The 21,750-nt window shown below is 41.5% G+C and overlaps 1 protein-coding gene across 20 annotated transcripts in view; it reads right to left on the reverse strand.

Moving 5' to 3' along the window:
* The window catches only part of NRXN3 (neurexin 3), a 1,505,538-nt gene that overhangs the window by 479,251 nt on the left and 1,004,537 nt on the right, over positions 1-21,750 (reverse strand). For 3 of the 20 annotated variants that reach the window (XM_004681656.2, XM_012724452.1, XM_012724451.1), the window contains exon 1: positions 11,514-12,637. The exons of the other annotated variants lie outside the window; for them this stretch is intronic. In XM_004681656.2, the coding sequence (XP_004681713.1) occupies positions 11,514-11,757 (244 nt within the window). In that variant the 5' untranslated portion in view covers positions 11,758-12,637. Of the gene's footprint in view, positions 1-11,513; positions 12,638-21,750 lie in introns of those variants that run through there. 20 annotated transcript variants of the gene reach the window in all.

A 21,750-nucleotide genomic window follows, 5' to 3' on the forward strand; every position in this document is an offset into this window, starting at 1 on the left:
CTCTTGCATCCTTTGACTGAACATGTAACCACTTTCTGCCAAGTGACTCTAAAATATATGGATAGCTTTCAAAGGTTGTACAAGAGTATTAGAATAGGAAAGTGTCCTGATGTGTTAGCCTGAATACAAAGAAAAGTGTTGGGTCCTTTGCCTGGACAGACCTCCCCACCTCCCCCACAGAATCATATGCACACTGTTGTGTGGAAACAAAGAATGAGCCATGGGTGCTGGAACAGAAAAACAGGAGGCAGGAAATGTTCCTGCCTTGTGTTTGCTACCTTGTGTTCTTTGACCCCCATGTTATTGTCGCATGTTATTGATGCACTTGCTGAGAGCTTCCGCCTACCCCCAGCCCCAGGCTCCATGCTGAAGGGTATAAATAGGGAAGGAGAGAAAAATAAAGTGTGCCTTTGCTTGCTGACCAAGAAGTGTGTGCTTTAATCCTGACGTCCTTCGCTCAGACCATCTCTGCTGTCGTGCTGGCGCGGCAAACAGTGTCCTGATATGTTAGCCTCAATACCAAGAAAATGGCCCCCATTTGCACAAGTTACCTAACCCACAATTTCAACAGACCCAAAGGGTTAACTGCTTAGTAAGTAGAAGAACTTGAGTGAACTGCTTAACTCTCTAAGACTCAATTTCTTTTCTTCTAATTTCTTGATAATAATAGAACCTACCTTGAAGGATGGCTGGTAAAGATTAAATGAGGTAAGCTACAGAATTTGGTTCAGTATCTGACACAAATTAAGTGCATACTATTAACTGTTAACTTTAGTATATACTCAGAGTCCTCATAATTAATCTTGGCTGTAGGTAAAATATTAAAAGAACCTTTAAGAATAAGAATAAGGATTCCTATTTGAGAATACTACCTTAAGTATTGTTCCATCTCTCAGGTAATATTGTATATATATGTAAATATTAAAGGCACAGATTGAGAGCCAAACTCCTTGGATAGTCAACTGGTTCTGCCACTTATTATCTATTTGACTTTAGGCAGTGACTCAAACATTCCAAGCCTCGGGAGTTTGAATCTTTAAAACGGGAAAACAGAGGCTCTCCATGGTGGCCCAATGGGTTAAAGCACCGCACTATGAAGCTCTCCGAAGCTGTGGCAGCATGAGTTCAATCCCCAGCCAGGTTGCTGACCCACATGGTGCAGCAGACATCTCCTCACCTGCCCACTGCTCCCTTCAGCAGTGTATTTCAGTCTATCTACCGGTTCTACTACCCACTCTGTCTCTGGTGAATCCTCTTAGCCCCACACCTCTGACTTGTACCCCAGTTCTATAAGCATAAATAAATAAATCTTAAAAAAAAAAAAAAGGGAAAATAATTGGATCTACCTGTGTCTAAATGAAGTGAAACATTTAGGACAGTTATCATACACCATTGAAGAGCTAATAAATAGTAAATGATAATGATGATAATAATAGTAATAATAATAATTAAGTGCATAGTAGATATTAATCCCATTTTTATAAGCCCAGATGTATTCTTTTTGAGTTTATTTCATCTAAGAAGATTTGACAGAGATAAGTAAACACTGGAAGATACTCCTCTAATTATGCAGATGATGGTTGATAGAAAAAGACATTATCTAATTCAAGGGAAAAGATACAATAGAACATCGACTATAGAAGCTACAGGAGGACCCTCCTCTACCCAAACTAGTCAGCAGGCTAAATTCTCCCAACAGCTGAGATCGAATCCTTTATTCATTCTTTCTAAGTCTGGCAAGGAAAGAGAATGCTGCTAACATTGACTCCAAGAATCTAAAAGGGTCTTGCTTTGTCTTATCTGCCATCTGGTTGTTTTCCTAAAGGCATCTAAGCTTTTTATTAAAATCAGGATTTAAAGCAACCAGACTTACTCTACCAGTTAATACTTTAAAGAAATCCCAAAGTCTCTGCTGGCCACCATTATTTGCTCATGCTAAGTCAGGGGATTTGAGGCCAAAAATTACATGGGATGTGGAAGCATATTTAAACTTTTCAACTGGAATGATGATTTTTTGTCCAGCACCACGCAGGCCAGGTCAAGCTCTTTTACGTAGCAGCATCCCTACCCTGAGAAAAGTGTCTGCTAAAGTTCATGTCCCTGTAGCTGTGGGCCACACACCTGTGCCTTTCTACAAGATGTGCACGCTCTTCATAAAAAGAGCTCTCTGTGGCACGTTCAAACATCAAAAAGAGCTCATTTCATTTGGTTATTTGAACTGATTACGTCTCCCTTCTTGTTTGAGTCTCTGCCAACAGCCCAAACCCGCCTATCTCCTCCTCCTTCCTTTCTATGACAAAGGTGCAAAGCAAATAAATGTTAAGTAAAACAGCGAAACTGGTTCAGTTTATGGGTGCTCTATCATCCCCCTTTACTGCCTAGCAACCGGGTGGCTCACCCTGAGTTCATTTTCATTTTAATGCACCACACAGAAAAGCTGCCTAAATACACGCCCCAGTTCTGAAGCATATAATCTGTAAACTACAGGAACAGGCGGATCATTTCCATTAGTTTCTTATGTAGCAAAAACCACAATTTGCACTCAAAGCGTGTAATTATATTCAAATTCTGAAAGATTGCCTCAAAAACAGTTGAAATTCATAGTTTGAGGGAAAGTCACTCAGGAGCACACACGGTTATGCTTTAATATGGGGGTGACAGGAATATTTCAAAACTGTAACAAAGGGAGAGGAGGAGGGCAGAGCCGCAGAACATATGCCTTGCTTATTTATCATTTGTAGGGGTTTTGCACTCAGATAAATAGCTGCTAGACCAGACTGGGGGACTGGGCAGTAAATATGCCCTTGAGCAATAATTTGTTATGGCTTCCAGATAAGAAAAAGAGTCAGGTGAGTATTTGAGTCATTTCTTCTCAAATTTCTAGTGAGTGAGACCCAAGAAGGCAGGAAATGTCTCCCTGCATGGGATCCGAAGTCTGCATACTGTCTCACACTTGAGTCTCCCAGATGGAAGCTATTTTCAGAATACCCCCAAGAACCTACCTCTTAACATAAAATCAGGCCCCTATCTGGAAAGATGCTCATGGGAGTTCAATGTTTACCAAAGACCAGAAAAGTTTATTGCTGGCTTGCTAGCAGAATCCATTCCTGCAGGATTTGACCCAGTGCAGGAAGAGATGAAGCTACAGAAAGAGAGATGGGGAAAAGGTTGGAAAGTGATGAAGAGTATTGAAGGAGTGAGATGTTGGCATTTCCTCAATAGAACAAAAGAAAAATGATGGCCTTGGGGTCATATTGCCTATTCCTCCACTGATCTGAAACTGGCCATATGCTTTTGGCCAGCTCTCCAATTTGCCCATAAAGAAAAGTAGAGAATCAAGTAACTTTCTAAATTTTCTTTTAACTTCATACTTTTGGAGCCAACTGGTGTGCTTTTGAGGGGTGCATGACTGACTTCTCCTGTCCTTTGCCTCTTTTACAGGCTACTACTGTTCTAGTCTGAAACAAAGCATCACGCGGCATCTCACTCATCATTTTCAAGCTATCTAAAAGTCATGCACCATGTGTGAATATTTGAGCCCAACTGGTCCTTTCAATTAGTATCTCCTCATGTCAGAATGGCTACAGAATACTGGAAGACCTTCAAATACTTACGATGAGGCAGATTTCTCAAACATGGTTGGGAAAAGAATGTCAAGCACACTGACCTGAATGCTTCATTAGCCTGCGCTCTCTATTCCTGACAAAAGAACCTGCTGTGTCCGTTTTCTGCCGGTTGCTTGAGATAATGGCCTGTGTGTTATAGCAGAAAGGACAAGAGCTCCATGGTCAGAACTGAGTTGGGATCCCGGGTCTGCCACCATCATGTTTGAGTCAAGCCAATTAGCGGTCTGATTCTCACTTTTTATTTATGAAACCGTGGCAACCTTCTTAAAGGCAATGGATTGTGAGGATTAAATGAAATTATATATGTAAAGCAGTGGAGGAGTGTCTGGCACACGGTAGGTGTACATTGTATGTTGGTGTACGATCCAAGCAATTCCGTCTCGAAACTCTAGCTGTAAGTAGAAATATATCACTTGCTCTTTATAAACTCAGTTGCTACTCTGCCCCTTCCCTGATATAGCTAAACACAGCACAGCATTTTAAGCATAATGGAGAGCTCCTTTCTACTATTATAGGTGTGTTTAAATGGAAGCTGTGTTCTTCCAGCCTTGGCATGACTCTGTGGTGAAGTTGGATCGCTGCTTATAATATCACAGTGTGCCACTCTTGTATATTACGCTACTTCTGTCAGAGAGGAAAAGAGAAAACCTGGCTAGCAGTTTGGGTGTAAGTTATGCTATTCAAGAAAATAGACTTATAAAATACAGACAGACCCATGGCTTTCCAACAGGTTTAAGATGCACAGAGGATTCTTTAAAAATAAAGGTACAGATGAATCACGCAATCCAGTGCGAAGAACCATTGGGAGAGATCACCTTACTCAAGCCCTCCATGAAATGAAAACTTCTTCCAGGCATATATACACTATAGCAAAGAAAAACCACAGTGAAAGGAACAAGACTGGTAAGATCAATACCACACATGGAATGTCTAAAAGTGAAAAGATTAATACAATTAAAACAGGATCATATCCAAAATCACGGAGCCGCTCAAGGGGAAAATGAGAATCAAATCTATGTTCTGGCACTTTGTCCTCCAAGACAAGAATTTTGGCTTTGATTTGGGCTCCCCAAAGTCAAGGTGAAGGGTTCTGGCATAACAATGTGCTTCTACCTCCGCTATAACCTTTGAGTCCTGGCAAGCAGAAGTCTCAGAAATGGCATTTAAAAAAAGTTTTCCATTTTCAGTTCTTAAAGGAGTTGTCTTAAGAAGATCCATCTTACCCATGTATAAACTGGATTAAAAATTCCAGTTTTAAATGATACTGAGCATTACACAGCAATGTTTAAAATCTGTACAAGATTGCAGGAAACAGGATCCTGATTCTGAATGACCAAAATGGTCTCAACATATTTTTAAGAGGCCTCTCCCCTTTCACTTCACTATATTTCTAAGCCTCTAAATGGTTTGCTGTAATTTTGTTGTTCTAGGTTAAAATGTGCTTGATGTGCATTTCTACTAAGAAGACAGTTATCAGAAGGTACAAGCTGACCACACACACTGTCTCTTTTTTATGTCACAAACAAGAAACTGCATGTTAAAATTTTCTCCTCTATATTTCCTTAAAGATCTAGTAAGTATATCAAATACCTCCCTTGGTAGCAAAATGTACTACTATAGACAGAGAGATAATGAGAAGATTTACTATATGTATTTCTTTTTAGCTCAATCTACCAAACAACAAATATTCAACACAAATTGTAATTTTTTGTAAAAGAAACTGAAAACCATTATTGTTAACATATTTCTCACATAGTATTTAACTTATTTCTCACATAGTATATATCCAGTGGCTAACAATGTACAAAGTGCAACTTGGTGAATTTTCCACACATCTTGTAACATAAGGATGGTAAGAACCATTGTTGCTATTTTTAAGAAATTGAGTCTTAGGTAGGTGACTTATCCAGGTTCACCAAGTTGCTAACTATCAGAATGAAGATCAACACCTGTTCCTCTAATTTAAATCTCATGGCTGATTGTTCCCACCTCCACCTGACATCACACCACCCATTAGAACTCCATTGTCATTCAGCTGTCATCCTTATTAGCACATATTCTCAAAAGCACTTCTCAGAAATACCTGAATGCAGAAGCCAACCCATCTCCTGATTCATTCCCTTCCCCCAAACAATTGGATGGCTTGTTTGGAATGTCTAGCAGTAGGGGCTTTATAAATGCAACACAATTCCTCAGTCATCCTACCACAGAACCATGACTGAGTCACAAAGCAGACAGGTGACATCATATGTTTTAAGGTGAACTGGTAGAAAACAAAAATCCAGTAGAAAAAGGAAACTGACTCTTTTTGAAAAGAGCAAAATTTTGTTAGTTACCAAAAGTTATTCTGACTTATTTTTCTTCACTGAAAGATGAGATGTGAACAGAGTTGGTGGTGTGTGCCTCTGGAAAGGAAAATGATGAGCCAGTAGAATTCACACAGGAAGTCAATGGGAGGGCAAGACCTAGTCTGGAATTGAGGGGATCTGAGAAGAGCTGGGGGAAGCCTTGGAGTTGGTCTGCAGAGTACCTGGTGTTTGCAGTTAGGCAGAATTTGGCTACATGTCCTTTTGTGGACTTGATCACCTATGATCAACTGAAGGAAAATAAACACAAGTTTTAACTAAGCCTCTGGTTGTTTCCTGCACACAGCTAAACAGAAGTTTTCTTCTTGAGGCACCATCTTACCCATTCTGGGAATTGTTACTATTGTCACAAAAGGTTTTCTTTTTCCACTGTGACAGTTCAAGTTCAAAAGAGATTCATTGAACTGCACAGTCTTATGCCTTCCCAATGAATGTCTCATGGGGGAGAAGGTGATAGGGGGGCTCCCACCCCCAGATTCTTTTATGGCAGCTTGAAGAACTAGTGCTTCAGGATGTGACTGTCTAGAGAATGTGCCTTTTAAGGATTGACTAAATTAAAATGAGAGATTTAGAAGGTGCCCTAATCCGGTCTGACTCTCTGACGGGTGTCTTTATAAGAAAAGGACACAGAAGACGGCATTGAAATGTGTGCACAGAGGTGAGACCAGAAGAGGATGCTATGCAAGCCCAGGAGAGAAGCCCTGGAAGAAATTATATCTGCAAGCCCCATCATGGACTTCTATTCCTTTGAGCTCTGAGAGACTTTCTGGTCTTTAGGTCACCCAGAAATTATTATTATTTAATGATGGTTTTTGCAAAATAAGATAGGGAGGGAAATGTGAACAGCTCACCTTCAAAGTTTATCTTCAGAGATCACCCAGAATCCTAGCAAAGAAGCATTCTGATAAGTTCATTCACTAAAATGCAAAATACAATATATTACCTTTTCTAGAGTCAAAGTCTGACGATAGTGAAGTAAACAAAATAGAATTCTAGTTAACGGCCTATTTGGGAGATTTTCTTTTCTCTTGAAATTGCTCCAATTATCTTGTCTTCTCTCCCTAGGACAGGACAGTCCTCACTTTGACCCCAATGACCCATGTTCAAAGTCCTGAAGAAATTTACAGTAGGGCAGTGCACTCTTCCCATGGTGGTCTTGGAAGAACTAGTTAATCTCCAGATTCATCAGCTGCCAGCAAATTTTAGAGAGGAAAAACAATGCATCTAGAGGAGAGAGTAGGAGACTCCAATTCAATTAATTCATCACCAAGTCCAAAGACATATAAATCTTATCATTTTATCTGTCAACCAACATTATGAATTATTCAGCAAACTGAATCCCAAGAAGGAGGGGAGTGAGAAAGTGGCTAGAAAGCAGCTGGCTGTGCAGAAGAAAGTGCTCAATAGATCAGAGAAAAACAAGCCCCATGGCTAGAAAAATTTAAGAGGTGTGTCACCTGATACAGGACCCCCCAGCAGGGCCACACCTGGTACCACCACTCCAGCTTCTGCTAAGATGATATGGAAAGGATTTTGTTGCCCCTCTCCCCAAAACACACACACACACAAACACACACCTTGGTTTCTAAGCAAGAGACTTTCCTTTCACAATGGAGGATTATGTTCTTATCTATTCTCCCAAATGCCTAGTATTTTTGTGGGAAATAAAATAGCACATGCTAAAGGGAGGGTCCTTAGCTAAAAGTGTTTTCTAATTTAAAAGCATTAAAGTTTTTTTTTTAAAGATTTATTTATTTGCGCATACAGAATTGGGGTACAGGCCAGAGGCTCAGGGGCAGCAGAGGCTTCACCGGAGACACAGTGGGGAGCAGAACAGGCAAATTGACGAAGTACACTGCTGAAGGGAGCAGCAGGCGGGTCAGGAGAGGTCTGCCATGCCATGTGGTCACCTCTGGGGCAGGCGGGAATCGAACTCATGCGCAAGTAGCTTTTGCTTCTCAGTGCTGTGCTTTAACCCGCTGTGCCACCAGGGAGGGCCACATTAAAGTATTTTTTAGGGAAATGTACATGGGACTTCTAGGTGGGGCAGAGGGAAAATGAAGGCAAAAAATACACAAAACTGCTTTGGAGAAGGTTGGTAAATGAACATACTTTAGTATTCATGTGTCATATGACTAAACTACTGAGCTGCTTTGATCAACATGACATTTAATAATGGAAATAAAATCAAGGATGAAATACAGCTGGATGCAAACTTTAACTGAAGTATGCAAATCTGCATTTAAAAAAGCTATTTAGATTTTATATGAATTAATTTTGCTTGGTATTTTGATCACCCATCCTATCCTTATACTGTTAAAATTATAGAAGCACTTACTGTTTATAGATGATCAAAATACAGCAGAGCACCAGTTTGTCTTAATTTTCTATGGTTAGCAAGTAGCCTGCAACCTGACACATAATAAGCACTCAATACATGTTAGTTGAATGGCTACTGAGTAGAAGTGAAGCAAGCAAGCAAGCAACTGGAGAGAAGTCAGTGGCCAAAGGAAAAAACTTACTAGCTCACAGTTAAGAAGAGAGTTAGCTCTCTCCTGAGACCCATTTTTCACTTAAATTTATTTGGTGAGACCCTGGGGCCTGAGTGCCACCCCCCAATCATAAAGGATCTCTCTAGGCAGACCTGGGATACAGACTTTAGGCAAATCTACACATAATCAATTTTCTAGAGATTGGAACCAAGCATGGGCAAAAGACCAGGTGTTTGGAAGATATCTGTTTCTTCTATGGGCTGAGTTCAAATCACACCATAGGGCAGGATGGTTTAAGGACAGGGTGGAAAGAGCTAATTAACATGGCAGATCTGAGGACTTTACGACTTCTCAGGAAGTGGGCAAGAGTTAACCAGGGTTAGTAAAACAAACAAAATTCTTTCTTGAATCCAAAATATGGATTCAGGGCTCTAGTTTTCATTTTATATCAGAAGGAACAGAAGGTAATAGGAAGCCAGTTGTCTATTGTCACAGATTTCAATAGACAATAGAGACGGCTGCATTTAACTCTAGAGTTAAGGTTGGCAGAAAACTACCAGGAATAGTCATTAGTCTCGTGGTTATTTGCCTCTTGCCACCTCCACACACAAAAAATATTTTAAAACAACTGCTGTTACTAAACCGTTTTCATGGATGGGGGGAAACGTGCACTTTAAGGAAGAATGAGAGCCTTGTTAGCAAAATACAGGAGGGGGTCTCCTGGCCCTTTCAGAATGCAGAAGATCACAGCTTAAATGTGGGATTGGAGCCAAAGATGGGAGTATTTTGTAGATTGTTGCTTTTCTTGATTCTGAGCTCAACATCATTAATTAAATATGCAAGAAACATACCTAATATAGAAGCATTCACTTCCCAAACCACAAATCAATGGGATGGGATTTGAGGATTGAAAGAGGATAAAGAAGAGTTGACTCTATGAGCCTTCTTATCTAGCCCTGCCAAAGCCTGGGGTTCGCTGACTTTCATAGCTCTTTGGGTCCAGAGCACTTTCTGGGGTCTCCAGTCATTTCATTTCTTTGTTCCACTTTTCCATCACCCTTATCAGATACCGGATAATGAGAAACCAGACTGGGTAGCAGTCAACAAATCTAGAAAATACTCTGCAACTGATCCTTGAAGAAATAAAATAGGGAAGCATTGCACTTGACTTGTGCAAGCCTCAACCCTTTAGCCCAGTAGTGGGGAGGGGGTGGAGACAGGAGGGAGAAAGACTGACAGATTTAGGAACCCCAGAGACATACTGCTTTGCAAATTCCTTTACTTAGTAGTAACAGGTTTTAACTGTTTACTTTCCAAACAGAAAACATCAAGGCCCCTTCAGCCTATAACCTCTAACTAATGCATAATCTTCATCTCCCTGCTGATCATTTACACTAATTAGCAAAATTTAGCTAATTATCACTGAGTGTTTCCAAGTTTAATTATGGCTGCTAGTATAGTCTGTCTGACTTCCACCATCTCCCACTCCCTTCTTTTTCATTCCCACTTTTGTACAATCCCACTCCCAAACTCCCTCTCCCCAGCTAGAAGCTACCAGTTTCCATTTCAATAAAATTGCTTTTTTTTTTCTTTAGGCAATTGTTCTTTTCTCTTCTCGGTTTTTATTTATTTATTTATTTTTAAGGGCGCCTACGTGATACCCAGCAGGAGTCTCAGAGGCAACAGCTACAAGATCAAGATCAGGCATTCCCTCCATCCCACCACCAACCCCCTCCACCAACCTTAGAAGCTTTGAGCTGCTTGACAACTCCATCAAATAAAATTTAAAGAGCGAGCCAGAAAAAGCCAGTGTACGTGCTGGCATTTTCTCAACATGCTTCCACTTAACACTACAGACAGCACAGAGCAGAAGCCCAGGGCCAGGAGGCAGCAGGAAGAACTGACACTGAGAATGGGATCTGCATGTTACAGGTCTTCAAAATACAAGCCAGGGCAGGGGACCTCGCCTGCGGTTCACTCCCGCTGCTCCCTGGAGGGCTGCTTCTGCAGCTGGGCTCTGTGATTCCTACTCTCCCTCCAGCAGAGTGAGTGCATAGTAAACAAATAATGAAGTGCCCTTCTTTAGAATAGTTTACTAGCAAGCTCTACCTTAGTGGCAGACACTACCCTTTCAGAGCCAGCCTACTCAGAGCTGAACATATTTTTAAGACCCATAGATCCATTCCTTCCATAGCTATGCAAGGAGGGTTGTTTGGTACAAAACACATCCCACCTGTATGGTGTGAACAAACCCACCCATGCTACCTTTAAGTGAAATAGCATTTGCACGAATTATCAAGTCAGACTTACTGTAATTTACACTTGGGTAAATTATCAATGGACTTCACTTATCTAATATATCACTTCTTCATGGGTAGTTAGCAACATGAAATGTGCGGGTTTTGCCTGAGCTGTTCCCTTCAACAGATTTGTGGACAAAAATATAAAGCTGCTCAAATGAACAACACTGACCAATGGTTATAAATGAATTATATTTTCTGCCTTCTTACACCTGCTACCCTCTCCCTGACCTTTATCACAGAGGCCACTTTATAGCAGTCCTATCAACTTCAGGTTGAAGACCTAAGGCTTCCCGCTGTCTGCTATTTCCCCTGTGACTAGCTCCCAAACACGGTCTGAGAGCAGAGGGTGAAAGCAAGGTGAATGAATGAATCTCAAAGTGCAGCCCTGGGACTTAGAGATAAGTTGCCTGCCTTTGAGGAGGAGGGGTGAAGGAGGTGTAAGGTTGCAAAGGGAAGAACGTGGTATTTGTACAGCAGCTATGAATAAGAGAAATAAGAGAGAACCGTTAGGGAAATTATGGGAGAGGAAGGAAGGAGGGGGCAGAACACACTAGCCTTTCAAGGGAAACTGGACATTTTCTTCTTTCATGCACATGCGGTTTTTTCCATCATTTTAAATTCAGTTTTTCTTTTTTATTCTCTTCCCACCCTTGACATTACCTGCAAGGCGAGTGGGTTAAGGAATTGCTATGCCCCACTAAAAGGATAAAGAGCAGAGAGACCCACCGTGCCCTCCTCGAAGGGAAACAGGGGAGCGATAGATAGAAATAGGCACTGAGTGATGCTTGCTGCCATGGAAATGGTGCTCGTGCTGAGAGTTAGACCCCGGCGAGGAAGAGGAGGAAGAGGAAGCTACATTAGAAGAACTCCACACAGAGCTGACGATACATCCCCAGAAAAGGGACCAGATCCCAAGCGTCCAGGCCGGCTGGCGAGGAGGGCTCCGTCTCGCGTGGATTCTTGGGTGCATGGTCAGTGCACTGGACCACCACAGATGGGCAGTTTGAATTCCAGCCAGTGAAGGATAATGAAGTTCATGGTGCCCAGGGGCCCATCATAGCAGGAAGAAGACTTGCCCAAATTTTGGGAAGAGGGAAGGAGTAAGCGCTTTCAACACAGATGGTGAATCAGTTTTTTTTTTTGTTTTTGTTTTTTAAATACTACTTTAAAAAGGGCAAAACCTCCCTTTTCCCAGCTGAAATTTAGGATGCCAAAGTCCACCCTGGCATAGCAACCCTCCTAGGGAGTCCAGGAATGGCACACATGTCAGAGGCTATGCCAGGCACGGCTTCCTCCTGATCTCTAGGCACCTGGGGTCTGAAGACTCAACTGCACACTCCGGAAAGCCACACAGAGGAAAGGTGGAAATGAAGGAAGAAGACGCAGCAGGAGACCCAAGTAGGCTCAGGGTAGTTTATCCCAACATCCAAGCAGTTTGAACATTTTTCCTTTTTCCACTTCCAGGCGAAGCAATGCAGAACTGTCAGGTTAAAGGGGGCTGCAGGTGGGAGAGTTGCTCGCGTGCTCCTCGGAGTCTCGGCGGAAGGGCGCGGAGGCTGTTAACCCTGTGCGTTCTGGAAGAGTGCCACGGAGCAGCCGCCTGCGTCTTGGGTTTCCCAACTGGATGGAAATCTGTAGCAGCAGCAGCAGGAGCAGCCGGAGGAGAAGAGGAAGAAGGACTGGAGGGAAAGAGGACAGGAGGAGGAACCCAGCGCGGAGCAGCCACCCAAACCAGCGTGGCACCGGGCGGAGGGAGGTGGGTGGGTAAGCATGGAGAGCGAGAGAGGAGGTGCCCGGCAGGCGGCAGAGGTGGCCGAGAGGCGGGCGGGCGCCGGCAAAGTGCGCGCAACTGGGTGGCACAGGTGAAGTGAAGCGAGGAGTTAGGAACCAAATTCACAAATGGGCAAGTCATATGCAAATAGCACACTCCCGAGAGCAAATCAGTGCAGCCCGAGCGCTCTGCCGAGGGACTGGCTGGCTCGGGAGGAGGGAGGGGCCCGAGCGACCCGGAATCCCGGCCCTCCCCATTCAAGTACACGCGCATCTTAAACCCGCGCTGCGCTCCGGGGAGCAGGGGGGTGAGGGGTGTATGTGAATGTGTGTGACAGAGAGTGCAATCCTAAACCCCTTTTATCACTCCTTTCCTTCTCCCCTTCCAGCGCATTAAGCCAAGTTCGGCGGGCGATTAAAGCACCTTTTGTAATTTGCTAAGAAAAATGCAGCCAGCAGCTAAAGCCAAAGTCGCCCCAAATAGAAATAAAAATAAACCTCTTGAGTCAGCAGGAACGCTGGGGCGGGTGCATGCGGTGGTGCTGTAAGTAAGCTCTTCCCTCCCCCAACTCCCTCACCCGCCTGGTGGTCAAGCGGCTCTCTCTTGGGGTTCAGAAGCCCAAGCTCCTATCCCAGCGGCAATGGTGGGAGCCTGCGTCTTGACCTCTCAATAAGTGAAGGCAGAGGAAAGGAGTCCTGGCACTCGAGGGTGAGGGGCTTGGTGGCCCACTGCACTTCCAGCGGTGGCTTCCACCCCGGTGGACAGCTCACTCTTGGGATCTAGACGTTAGTACCCACCCACACTGGCTGCCCTGGGCAGAGAACCTCGAGGAATGAGGGCTGTGTCCGTCTGCTGGTGAAAGCGAATAACCGGCTGGATCTGGACTGGCCTTCAGAAGAGCAGTCCCAAGTTGGGGAAGCCCCTGTGGGGCCTCCAGGGTTCTGAGCACCAAAAAGTGAGGTGGCTTTTTCATGCAGGCTGAACCCACAGGGGAGCAGGAGCGGCAGGAGAAGGCTCGGTGCCCTTGTGACTCCAGTGGGTGGCTGACCCAGGGCTCTGGCTCTGCCAGGGAACTGGTGACATTCTCCTCCAGGAAGCCCCTGTGCCCCTACTCCCCACTGACCCCAGATCTAGTAGGGGCAGGAGGCACAAGCCCTGCAGGCAGACCTGAGACCCAGCCATTTTCCACTCACTTCCTTTAAACAAGCACCTTACATTTGATGGAGGGCAGGGGGAGAGGGACCAGAGGGGGAGTAGAAGCCAAGGGAATAATACTTGCTGATTAAATCATATTTATATACTATTTGAGACTTGCTGGTTAAATTTTATCTATATTGTATTTAGGTGACATTTCTTTTTAAAAAGGAGCGTGTATATCTTTATATTCCTACTCTCAAAGAATATTTCAAAACCCCCAACTGAGGATAAAGAACAGGGATTAAGACAGTTCTATTCATCTTTAGGGCACCCCAAGGAGATGCTGCAGAAAATAGCATTATATGTCTTTCTAACAGATAAAGATAGCAAACCTATGGATGATCTCTTCAAGGTCAAATAGCAAGTCCATTTCAGAATTTATGATGTGCCTTGGAATTCTGGTTCTGAAATTGGTGTTCACCTTAGTGTCTACACAGCCTAAAGCAAACAGTGGTCAATCAGCCCAAATGCTCAGATTCTCACTTGTAAGGGTGAGCCAGGACCCAGGGTCTGAGGGCAGGGCCCTGGACAAGTTCTCCGTGCCCTTGACTGGAGATCTACAGATACAGTGTCTTCAACAAGCAACAGGTACCCAGGGATACAAGGAGAAGAGTAGTTTCCAGATTGTCAGAATAACTCTGTTTCCTCTTTTGTAAAATGCAGATAATGCCTTCTCTTATGAGGTTGTTGGGAGCTGTAAGTGAAATAATGTCAACATATATATATATATATATATATATATATATATATATATATTCTATACAAAATATATTCTATATTTTGTATAGAATAGATTGAAAGTGGCAGTTCTTTTTAACAGAAAAAGTAAGATCTAGCTCCAAGAAAGTTAAGGTTTTCTGCTACTATTAGAAAAGTCAGGAAAAAAAAATTAACATCCTAAGGACATTCCCTTAAAGGTACATGATGATTCCCATTCAATTCATTTCAGTACTGGATTTAGTTTTCCAAATGGACCCCCCAGGTTGGATTTTTTCTAACTCTGCATCATAACTGTAAAGGATCCTGAATAACCTGGCTTACACCTTAATGCTTCAGCTCTATTTTTTGCTAAATGACTCCTTAAGTACTGCCCTCCAGTCTCACAGACCTTCTTCTGCCTTTTGAACACACTGAGTTCTTTTCTCAGCCACTATACTTGTTGGTCCCTCTTGTCTGGAACACTTTCCCCAAGCATTTTCATCTGACCATTTCATTTCAAATACCATCTCCTCAGAGGCCGTCAGCCACCATCACCAGCCCTGAAAGGCACTCTGTTTCATTATTTTGTTTCATTTCCTTCATGGCATTCTCTCCTTTGGAATCTGTTTTATTTGTATCTGTTCAAAGTCTTGAAAAAAGAAGATAAGCTTCCTGAGAGTTGGTTTTGTTCTCCCTTGTATCCTCGTAGTAGGAGTTCAGCAACATTTGCTGCAGAGATGAATCCAATGAATAACTTGTCAATCTTAACCTCACATGTTTGTATACCATTCCGTTCCCTGCATTTGAACAATGATCTCCAGAAACACACAATTCTGGGCCCTCTCTGGTGGTGCAGCGGGTTGGAGCACTTCACTGCAAAGCCAAGCCAAGCTGTGGTGGCCTCAGAGCTAGTTTTATCTGCTCCCCAGAGGTGATCCACATGGCATAGCAGACTTCTGCTTGCCCACTGCTCCCCTCAGCAGTGTACTTTGTCAATCTGCCTGTTCTGCTCCTGGTTAATCCTCCCACCACCCCTCAACTCTGGCTGTACCCAATTTCTATATGCATAAATAAATAAATAAATAAATAAATAAATAAATAACCCACATAATTCTAGATTTGATGAGTTAGCTATCCACATTCACAGCTTTCTTTTCTAAATTGGTGATTCCATGTTTTATTTTGTCCCAAAGAAGTATGGAAGGCTTAGGTAGAACTTCCAATTGACTCTCTGTTAGGTTATCAAGTGAAAGTAAATCTTTAAAGCATTATAAGGTCTGGAAAAGCCAGTATGTTACATCTGGAACTATTCATTTTATTTATCTTACGTATACTTTATTACATTTTTGCAAAACAGCAAAATGAATGTGAATTCCCATAAGGCTAATTCCATTTGGAGATCCAGATGAATACTGATAAGTCTGATGAGAGGACAAATGTAAGATGCAAGACTAGTTTATTTTCCATCTTCCACTCTAAAGAGGTACCCCAAAATTATCCTAATAAAATGCATGTCCCTTTCCAAGTTAACACATTGCTAATTTCTGATTGTGCGTGTTTTTTAATCCTTCCTACTTCTTCCTCTAGTCAACACATAATACAGAGATTTAATTTTTTTAAACATTCATTTTATTTACGCATGCATATAAAAACTGTGGTGTAGGCCAGAGGTGCAGGGGTGGTGAAAGCATTCATCAGAGACAGAGTGGGGAGCAGAACAGGCCAACTGATGAAGTACACTGTTGAGGGGAGCAGTGGGCAGGTCAGGAGAGGTCTGCTGCACCATGTGGATCACCTCTGGGGTGAAGATTGAACTCATGCTGAAGTGGCTTTGGCTTCTTAGTGCTGTGCTTTAACTCACTGCACCACCAGGGAGGGCCCCCCTACTTAGATTTCTAATGCTTGGTCTCTTTGAGTTATTTTATTAGACCATCAGAATTTATATTAGATTGGCATATTAAACAGATAAATTTTAGACGTGTAGCTCCAATGATAGCTGATCACTGCCTGCAGCAGAGTTCCACAGTAGGATTTGTTAGCCCCTGGACAGTCACCAACAACTTTTCTTTCCTCCTGAGTTACCTTCTCTAGTGGGGCCCCTAGAGGATGAAGATGACAGTCTACTCTTAAATCAGAAAAGGCATGAAGTAGATTTAGAAATGCTATGCTCACTACAGACTTAAAGTTAAAAAGTATAAATAATCTTACAGAACAACCACGCTCAGCTCTACTTGGATAAAGCCCACAGAATCCCCTCCAGTATTCCCAGAATCTTAAGCTTCTGAATTGGATGCAGTGTTCTGCTTTTTTTTTTTTTTTTTAATACTTTTTTCCACCTTAACCTCGTAACTGGATTTACGTGGTTAAGAGTTGGCTTTTTCTATTATGTCAAACTTCAGAATTTGGTATTATAGACTTCCCCCTCATAGTCTTTTAATTTCTCCCTATCCTGCCCACATCCCAGAAACTACCCCAAGGTAAAGTATAGGAATCCTTGCCCATCTGGCCTCTTTGTCCTGTTCTGGTCTGAGTCTCAGTTATAAAGCAGTCTAGGGGATCATTTGGCACCTAAACACAGCCTCGTGATATACTTAATCGTGTCAGGTGCCAGGAACCTAATGTGATGTTGCCCTGCTGGTCTCTCAGAATTCATTTTGTCTCTGCACACGCCTCTACTCACTTATATAGACTCTGACTTTCCACTTCGCTGCCAGCAGGAGACACCTGTCAAGCGGATGGTGGCAGGCAGATCTAATATGACTGCGCAGGCACAGAAAGACAAGAGCAATCTGATTCTGTGCAAGTCCTAAGCTCTTAGGTCAGGAGCCTCTTTTCCCATATATGAAGAGCAAGAAATCCTTCTCTTCCCTGTCTGCAGAGGGTTCTAGAAGGTAAGTCTACAGAAAAAATGAGTGAAAGAAAGAAAGAAAAAACAGCTAAGCTCTCATAATGCAAATTGAAATAAAAGTCCTGAAAAAATACAGGTGACTGTTAACATGGGTATAAATATACCCATGGGTTCACAACACACCATAAAACAGTCGAACTTTGCTTTATTATATGTCAGTAGATTTATTTATAGCCACATAATTCATCTTTCTGCACATTTATTTAAGAAAGTCATCCTGCAACAAAGCAGATTGTGATTGTATTTTCCATTTGGGGGTAAAAAAGAGGAGCTTTATTTTTAGAATAATTTCTACATGTATTTGATTTAAAAAAATATCCTCGTGCATCAGTATAGTTTGAGAACACACACACACATATTACTTCTGTTCCTTTAACTTATCCTTTTTACGAACATCAACATCCATCGTTATTCTCTTGTCCTCCTTGTGGCTGGAATGGGAATATCAGGGGTTTGGATATTTAGAAAAACCTCTCCAGGAAATATTCCAAATCTCTTAAGCTTGATCAATGGGGCTGGATAGATTTACTTCATTAGAATTTCACACATTTCTTCAAGGCTAAGAAAAATAGGAAATTTTCTGGTGTAAATCTTAGCCCCCTTCAAAGGCTAAGTGGTATTATCATATCATGGAAATAAATTTCCCTTTTACACAGGGACAGGATACAATTAGTTTCTGGCATGGAGATTTGGCCACTTTATCCCTATCTGTCTTCCTGAGCATATGCCAATGTCCCATATATAAATTTTACATTCTTACCATCATGTAAATCTTTATCCAGTTTTGGTGACTGAAACAAAATGAATTATTGTTTTATAATAACATATAATATCATCTGCATTTTACAGAATAATTATCAATTCACTGATTTAAAGGGCAGTTGGAGAGTGTGTGCAGGTTTAGATTTTGGGCTCTGGTGATCAACTACCTAAGTTCAAATCTTGATCCACTGGAATCATTGACTAATTGATTCAATTAATCACTCTGGAAATGTTGACACAATCCTGGGCCTCGTTGTATATCAGTTTCTTTTAGTGTAAATGGGAATTATCTACTCTCTATCTGAAAGATTTGGTGTGAGGATTTAGAAAGTTGTTGTATGGAAAGTGTGAATAAACAGTGCCTGAAACATAGCAAATGATCCATAGATGTGAATAATAATGGTGAGTGCCATCTGAGGAAAGAAAATGACATTCATATTAAGCTATCTCTGTGAAGTGTTGTCTCTTCTTGTTGATACAAATCTCACATGGCATGTACACACAAATGATTCCCCTTGCAAAATGAAAACACAGAAAGGGAAGTCATTCCCAAAGGTTTTCTGAGTTATCCGATTCTCTTTGCCATTTTTTGCCAGGAAGGACTGGTATAAAGCCAACTTTCAAGCACTAAAGCTCATGTGGCTCCAGAACTAGAAGCGATAAGCCTCAGCACCTATGGTTTCCAGTGTCAAGTGAAACTGGCAGCATCTGCCCCCTTGACTATCTGGAAGGGTTCTCTGGTTACTTCTTCCCAGTTCTTTATTTTCCTATTTTTTTTTCTCTCTCAAGTAAATGATTCTAATTATTTTGCCTTCTCCTTTAAACACATAACTTAAAAAAAAAAGATTGATTTATTTATGCTTACGGAACTGGGGTATAGGCCAGAGGTGCAGAGGCAGTGAGAGGATTCAACAGAAACAGAGTGGGGAGCAGAACAGGCTGACTGATAAAGTAGACCACTGAGTAGACCACTGAGGGGAGTAGCAGGTGGGTCAGAAGAAGTTGGTCATGCCATGTGGGTCAGCTCTCTAGCCGAGAATAGAACTCGTGCTGCAGTGGTTTTGGAGAGCTTCATAATGCAGTGCTTTAACCCATTGTGTCACTAGGGAGAGCCCCCAAACACATAACTTTTAAACATTTCAATAATTTTCATTGGACATCATTGGCATTTAAGTATTAATAAATGTGGATGTGGTTACCTATATCTGAGGAAGTGTAAACCTAATGCCCCTAAATCATATATAAAGTTGTAAACCAATGTTACCTTTGCAAACAATAAGGGAATTTAAAACTAAATAAACACGTCTTCAGTTGTAGTAAATATATCTTTGAACTAGGTTCTACTTGGTACAGAAATAAGCAACTACTGTGGTTCATCACTTACTCTTTGCACATTCATCAAATATATGCTATCTATGAACAAGGATCTCACTGAAGTCCAAGGAACTCAAAATGAAGAGAGGAGTTAAAGTTTTTAAGAAGTACAAAATCAATGAGGGTCTCCCTCGTAGTGCAAGGGCTTAAAGTATAGCACTATGGAGCTATCCTCAGCCACTACAGCACAAGTTTGGTCCCCGGCCAGGGAAGTGAACCACATGGTACAATAGACTTCTTCTTTCTCACTGCTGCCCCACTCTGCAGGATATTTTAGTCAATCCACCTGTTCTGTCCCCTGTTATCTCTGGTTAAACCTCTCACCACACTACCCCCACCACCCACCACTGCCACCTCTGGTTTGTAACCCAGTTCTTGTATGCATAAGTAAAGAAATCTTTTCAAAATAAAAAAGTATATAATTAATCAAGGGGAAAAATTACCTCCAAAAACAAATAAAACAAAAAATAAGCGCCACTCATCTACTCAGTATATATCCCTAAATACTTTGTGATAAATGCTGGAATAATGTGTAAACAAAATATAAAGAACAGAGAACGGGATGAATCTATCTCATTCAGGAGTGCTCCCTACACCAGTAGGGAGAGGAGAGACTATCACGCTATCAGGAGGGGTTTACAAACAAGGTGATTTGTAAACTGAATGCCAAAGGATCACAGTTCAAATCCTAGTCTACCACTCAGTGTCTGTGTGATCTTAACCAAATTATTTTAAACTCATTGAGCTTGTTTGCTCAATAGTGTAATTATGAGTAAACCCTACCTCATAGGCTAATTTTGAGGGTTAAATGAAAAGATATATTTGGGAACAATATTGTAAATGTTCAGATCATTATTGTTATGAACTTGACCTTGAAAGCCTCAAATGGGTAGAGAAATGGGAATGCAGTGAGATTTTCAGTATGGGTGGACTCATCCCCAAAGGGCTTCCTAAATGAGGCACATGTACAGCATGGCTCCTTGTCACTGAAGTCGTGACAGCAGAAAGCAGTCAATTTTTTGTTTCAACTCATAGATGTTTCTTGGACAAGGAAAGGCAACAGAAGTGAAGGCAAGAGAAGGAAGAGAAATATAAATGGAAGAGAGGAAAGAAAACTCACATATTGTAAGCTACATTTTTTATCTCTAATGATAGGTTTCCCACATCCAGTAAAGTCAACTAAATACCAGATAATTTTTTAAAAAGTTAACTCAGCCTATTAAAAACCTTTCCTTTGCTTGATTCTTCCATGCAATTACTTTTTACATACTAAAATATCCATTGGACACAACTAATAAAGCTACTGCTTAATTTCTGAGACATTATAGTTTCAAAATCCATCTCATTAAAATGTCTATCTCATTCACAATTCCATGAAAAGCTCATGTTCTAAAAGAGATCTAAAATAACTGACCACTTCCCCTTGATAACATGTAGACTTAAATTCACTTAACACAGAAATCTAGCAGGAGAATGAGATGAATTTTCCCTGAACAGAAGGTAAAAAGTGTGATCTAAGCATCTCCAAAAATGTTTGTAATGTGGATAAGGGCATTTCTCAGTGGCATTGAAGACTTAGCATTTTCCAAAAGTGATAAGGTCAGAAGGTAATGAAATATAAATTTGTATCATAGTAGGATGGATAGGATATACTTAAAATAGATGAAACAACACTAAGATAACAATATTTTGGCACTGATGATATCTATGTCTTCAAATTCTATCATCCCCAATCTAGACAGGCAGAATTAGTTGTTCCTTCCTATCTTCTGTTAACACTTGTCGCATTTTGTTACTATCTTCTATGTTTATATATCTGGGTCTCCTACATGATTTATACAGGAATCATTTACAGGCACCAGTACCTGGTTCTGGGTCAGAGAGCTTAAATTCTAGAGCCAGATATCTTAAGTTCAAATCTCTGCACTACTATTTATTAGTTGCATGACGTTAGTCAAGTTATCTGAAAACCTATTTTCTCATCAGTAAAGTGGAGATCACAACAATCCCTATCTCAACTCAGTCTTTTATCAGGCTAATAGGAGACATTCAGTGAATATTTGTGGAATAATATTGAGAAATATTTATTTTAGGAAAGAATGTTTCTTGCGTATGTTTCTTCCAAAATAAACAAGTATCCATAGGAAGACTGTTCAAAATCTGAAGCCATTACAAAATCAGAAGGGGTCGCTTACAAGCCAGTGGACATTATAAGAAATGACCAGCAGTAGATGCCCATAGGTCCCTAAAAT

The sequence above is a fragment of the Condylura cristata genome, unplaced genomic scaffold (assembly GCF_000260355.1).
Source record: "Condylura cristata isolate star-nosed mole 26May11 unplaced genomic scaffold, ConCri1.0 scaffold00013, whole genome shotgun sequence".
Lineage (NCBI taxonomy): Eukaryota > Metazoa > Chordata > Mammalia > Eulipotyphla > Talpidae > Condylura > Condylura cristata.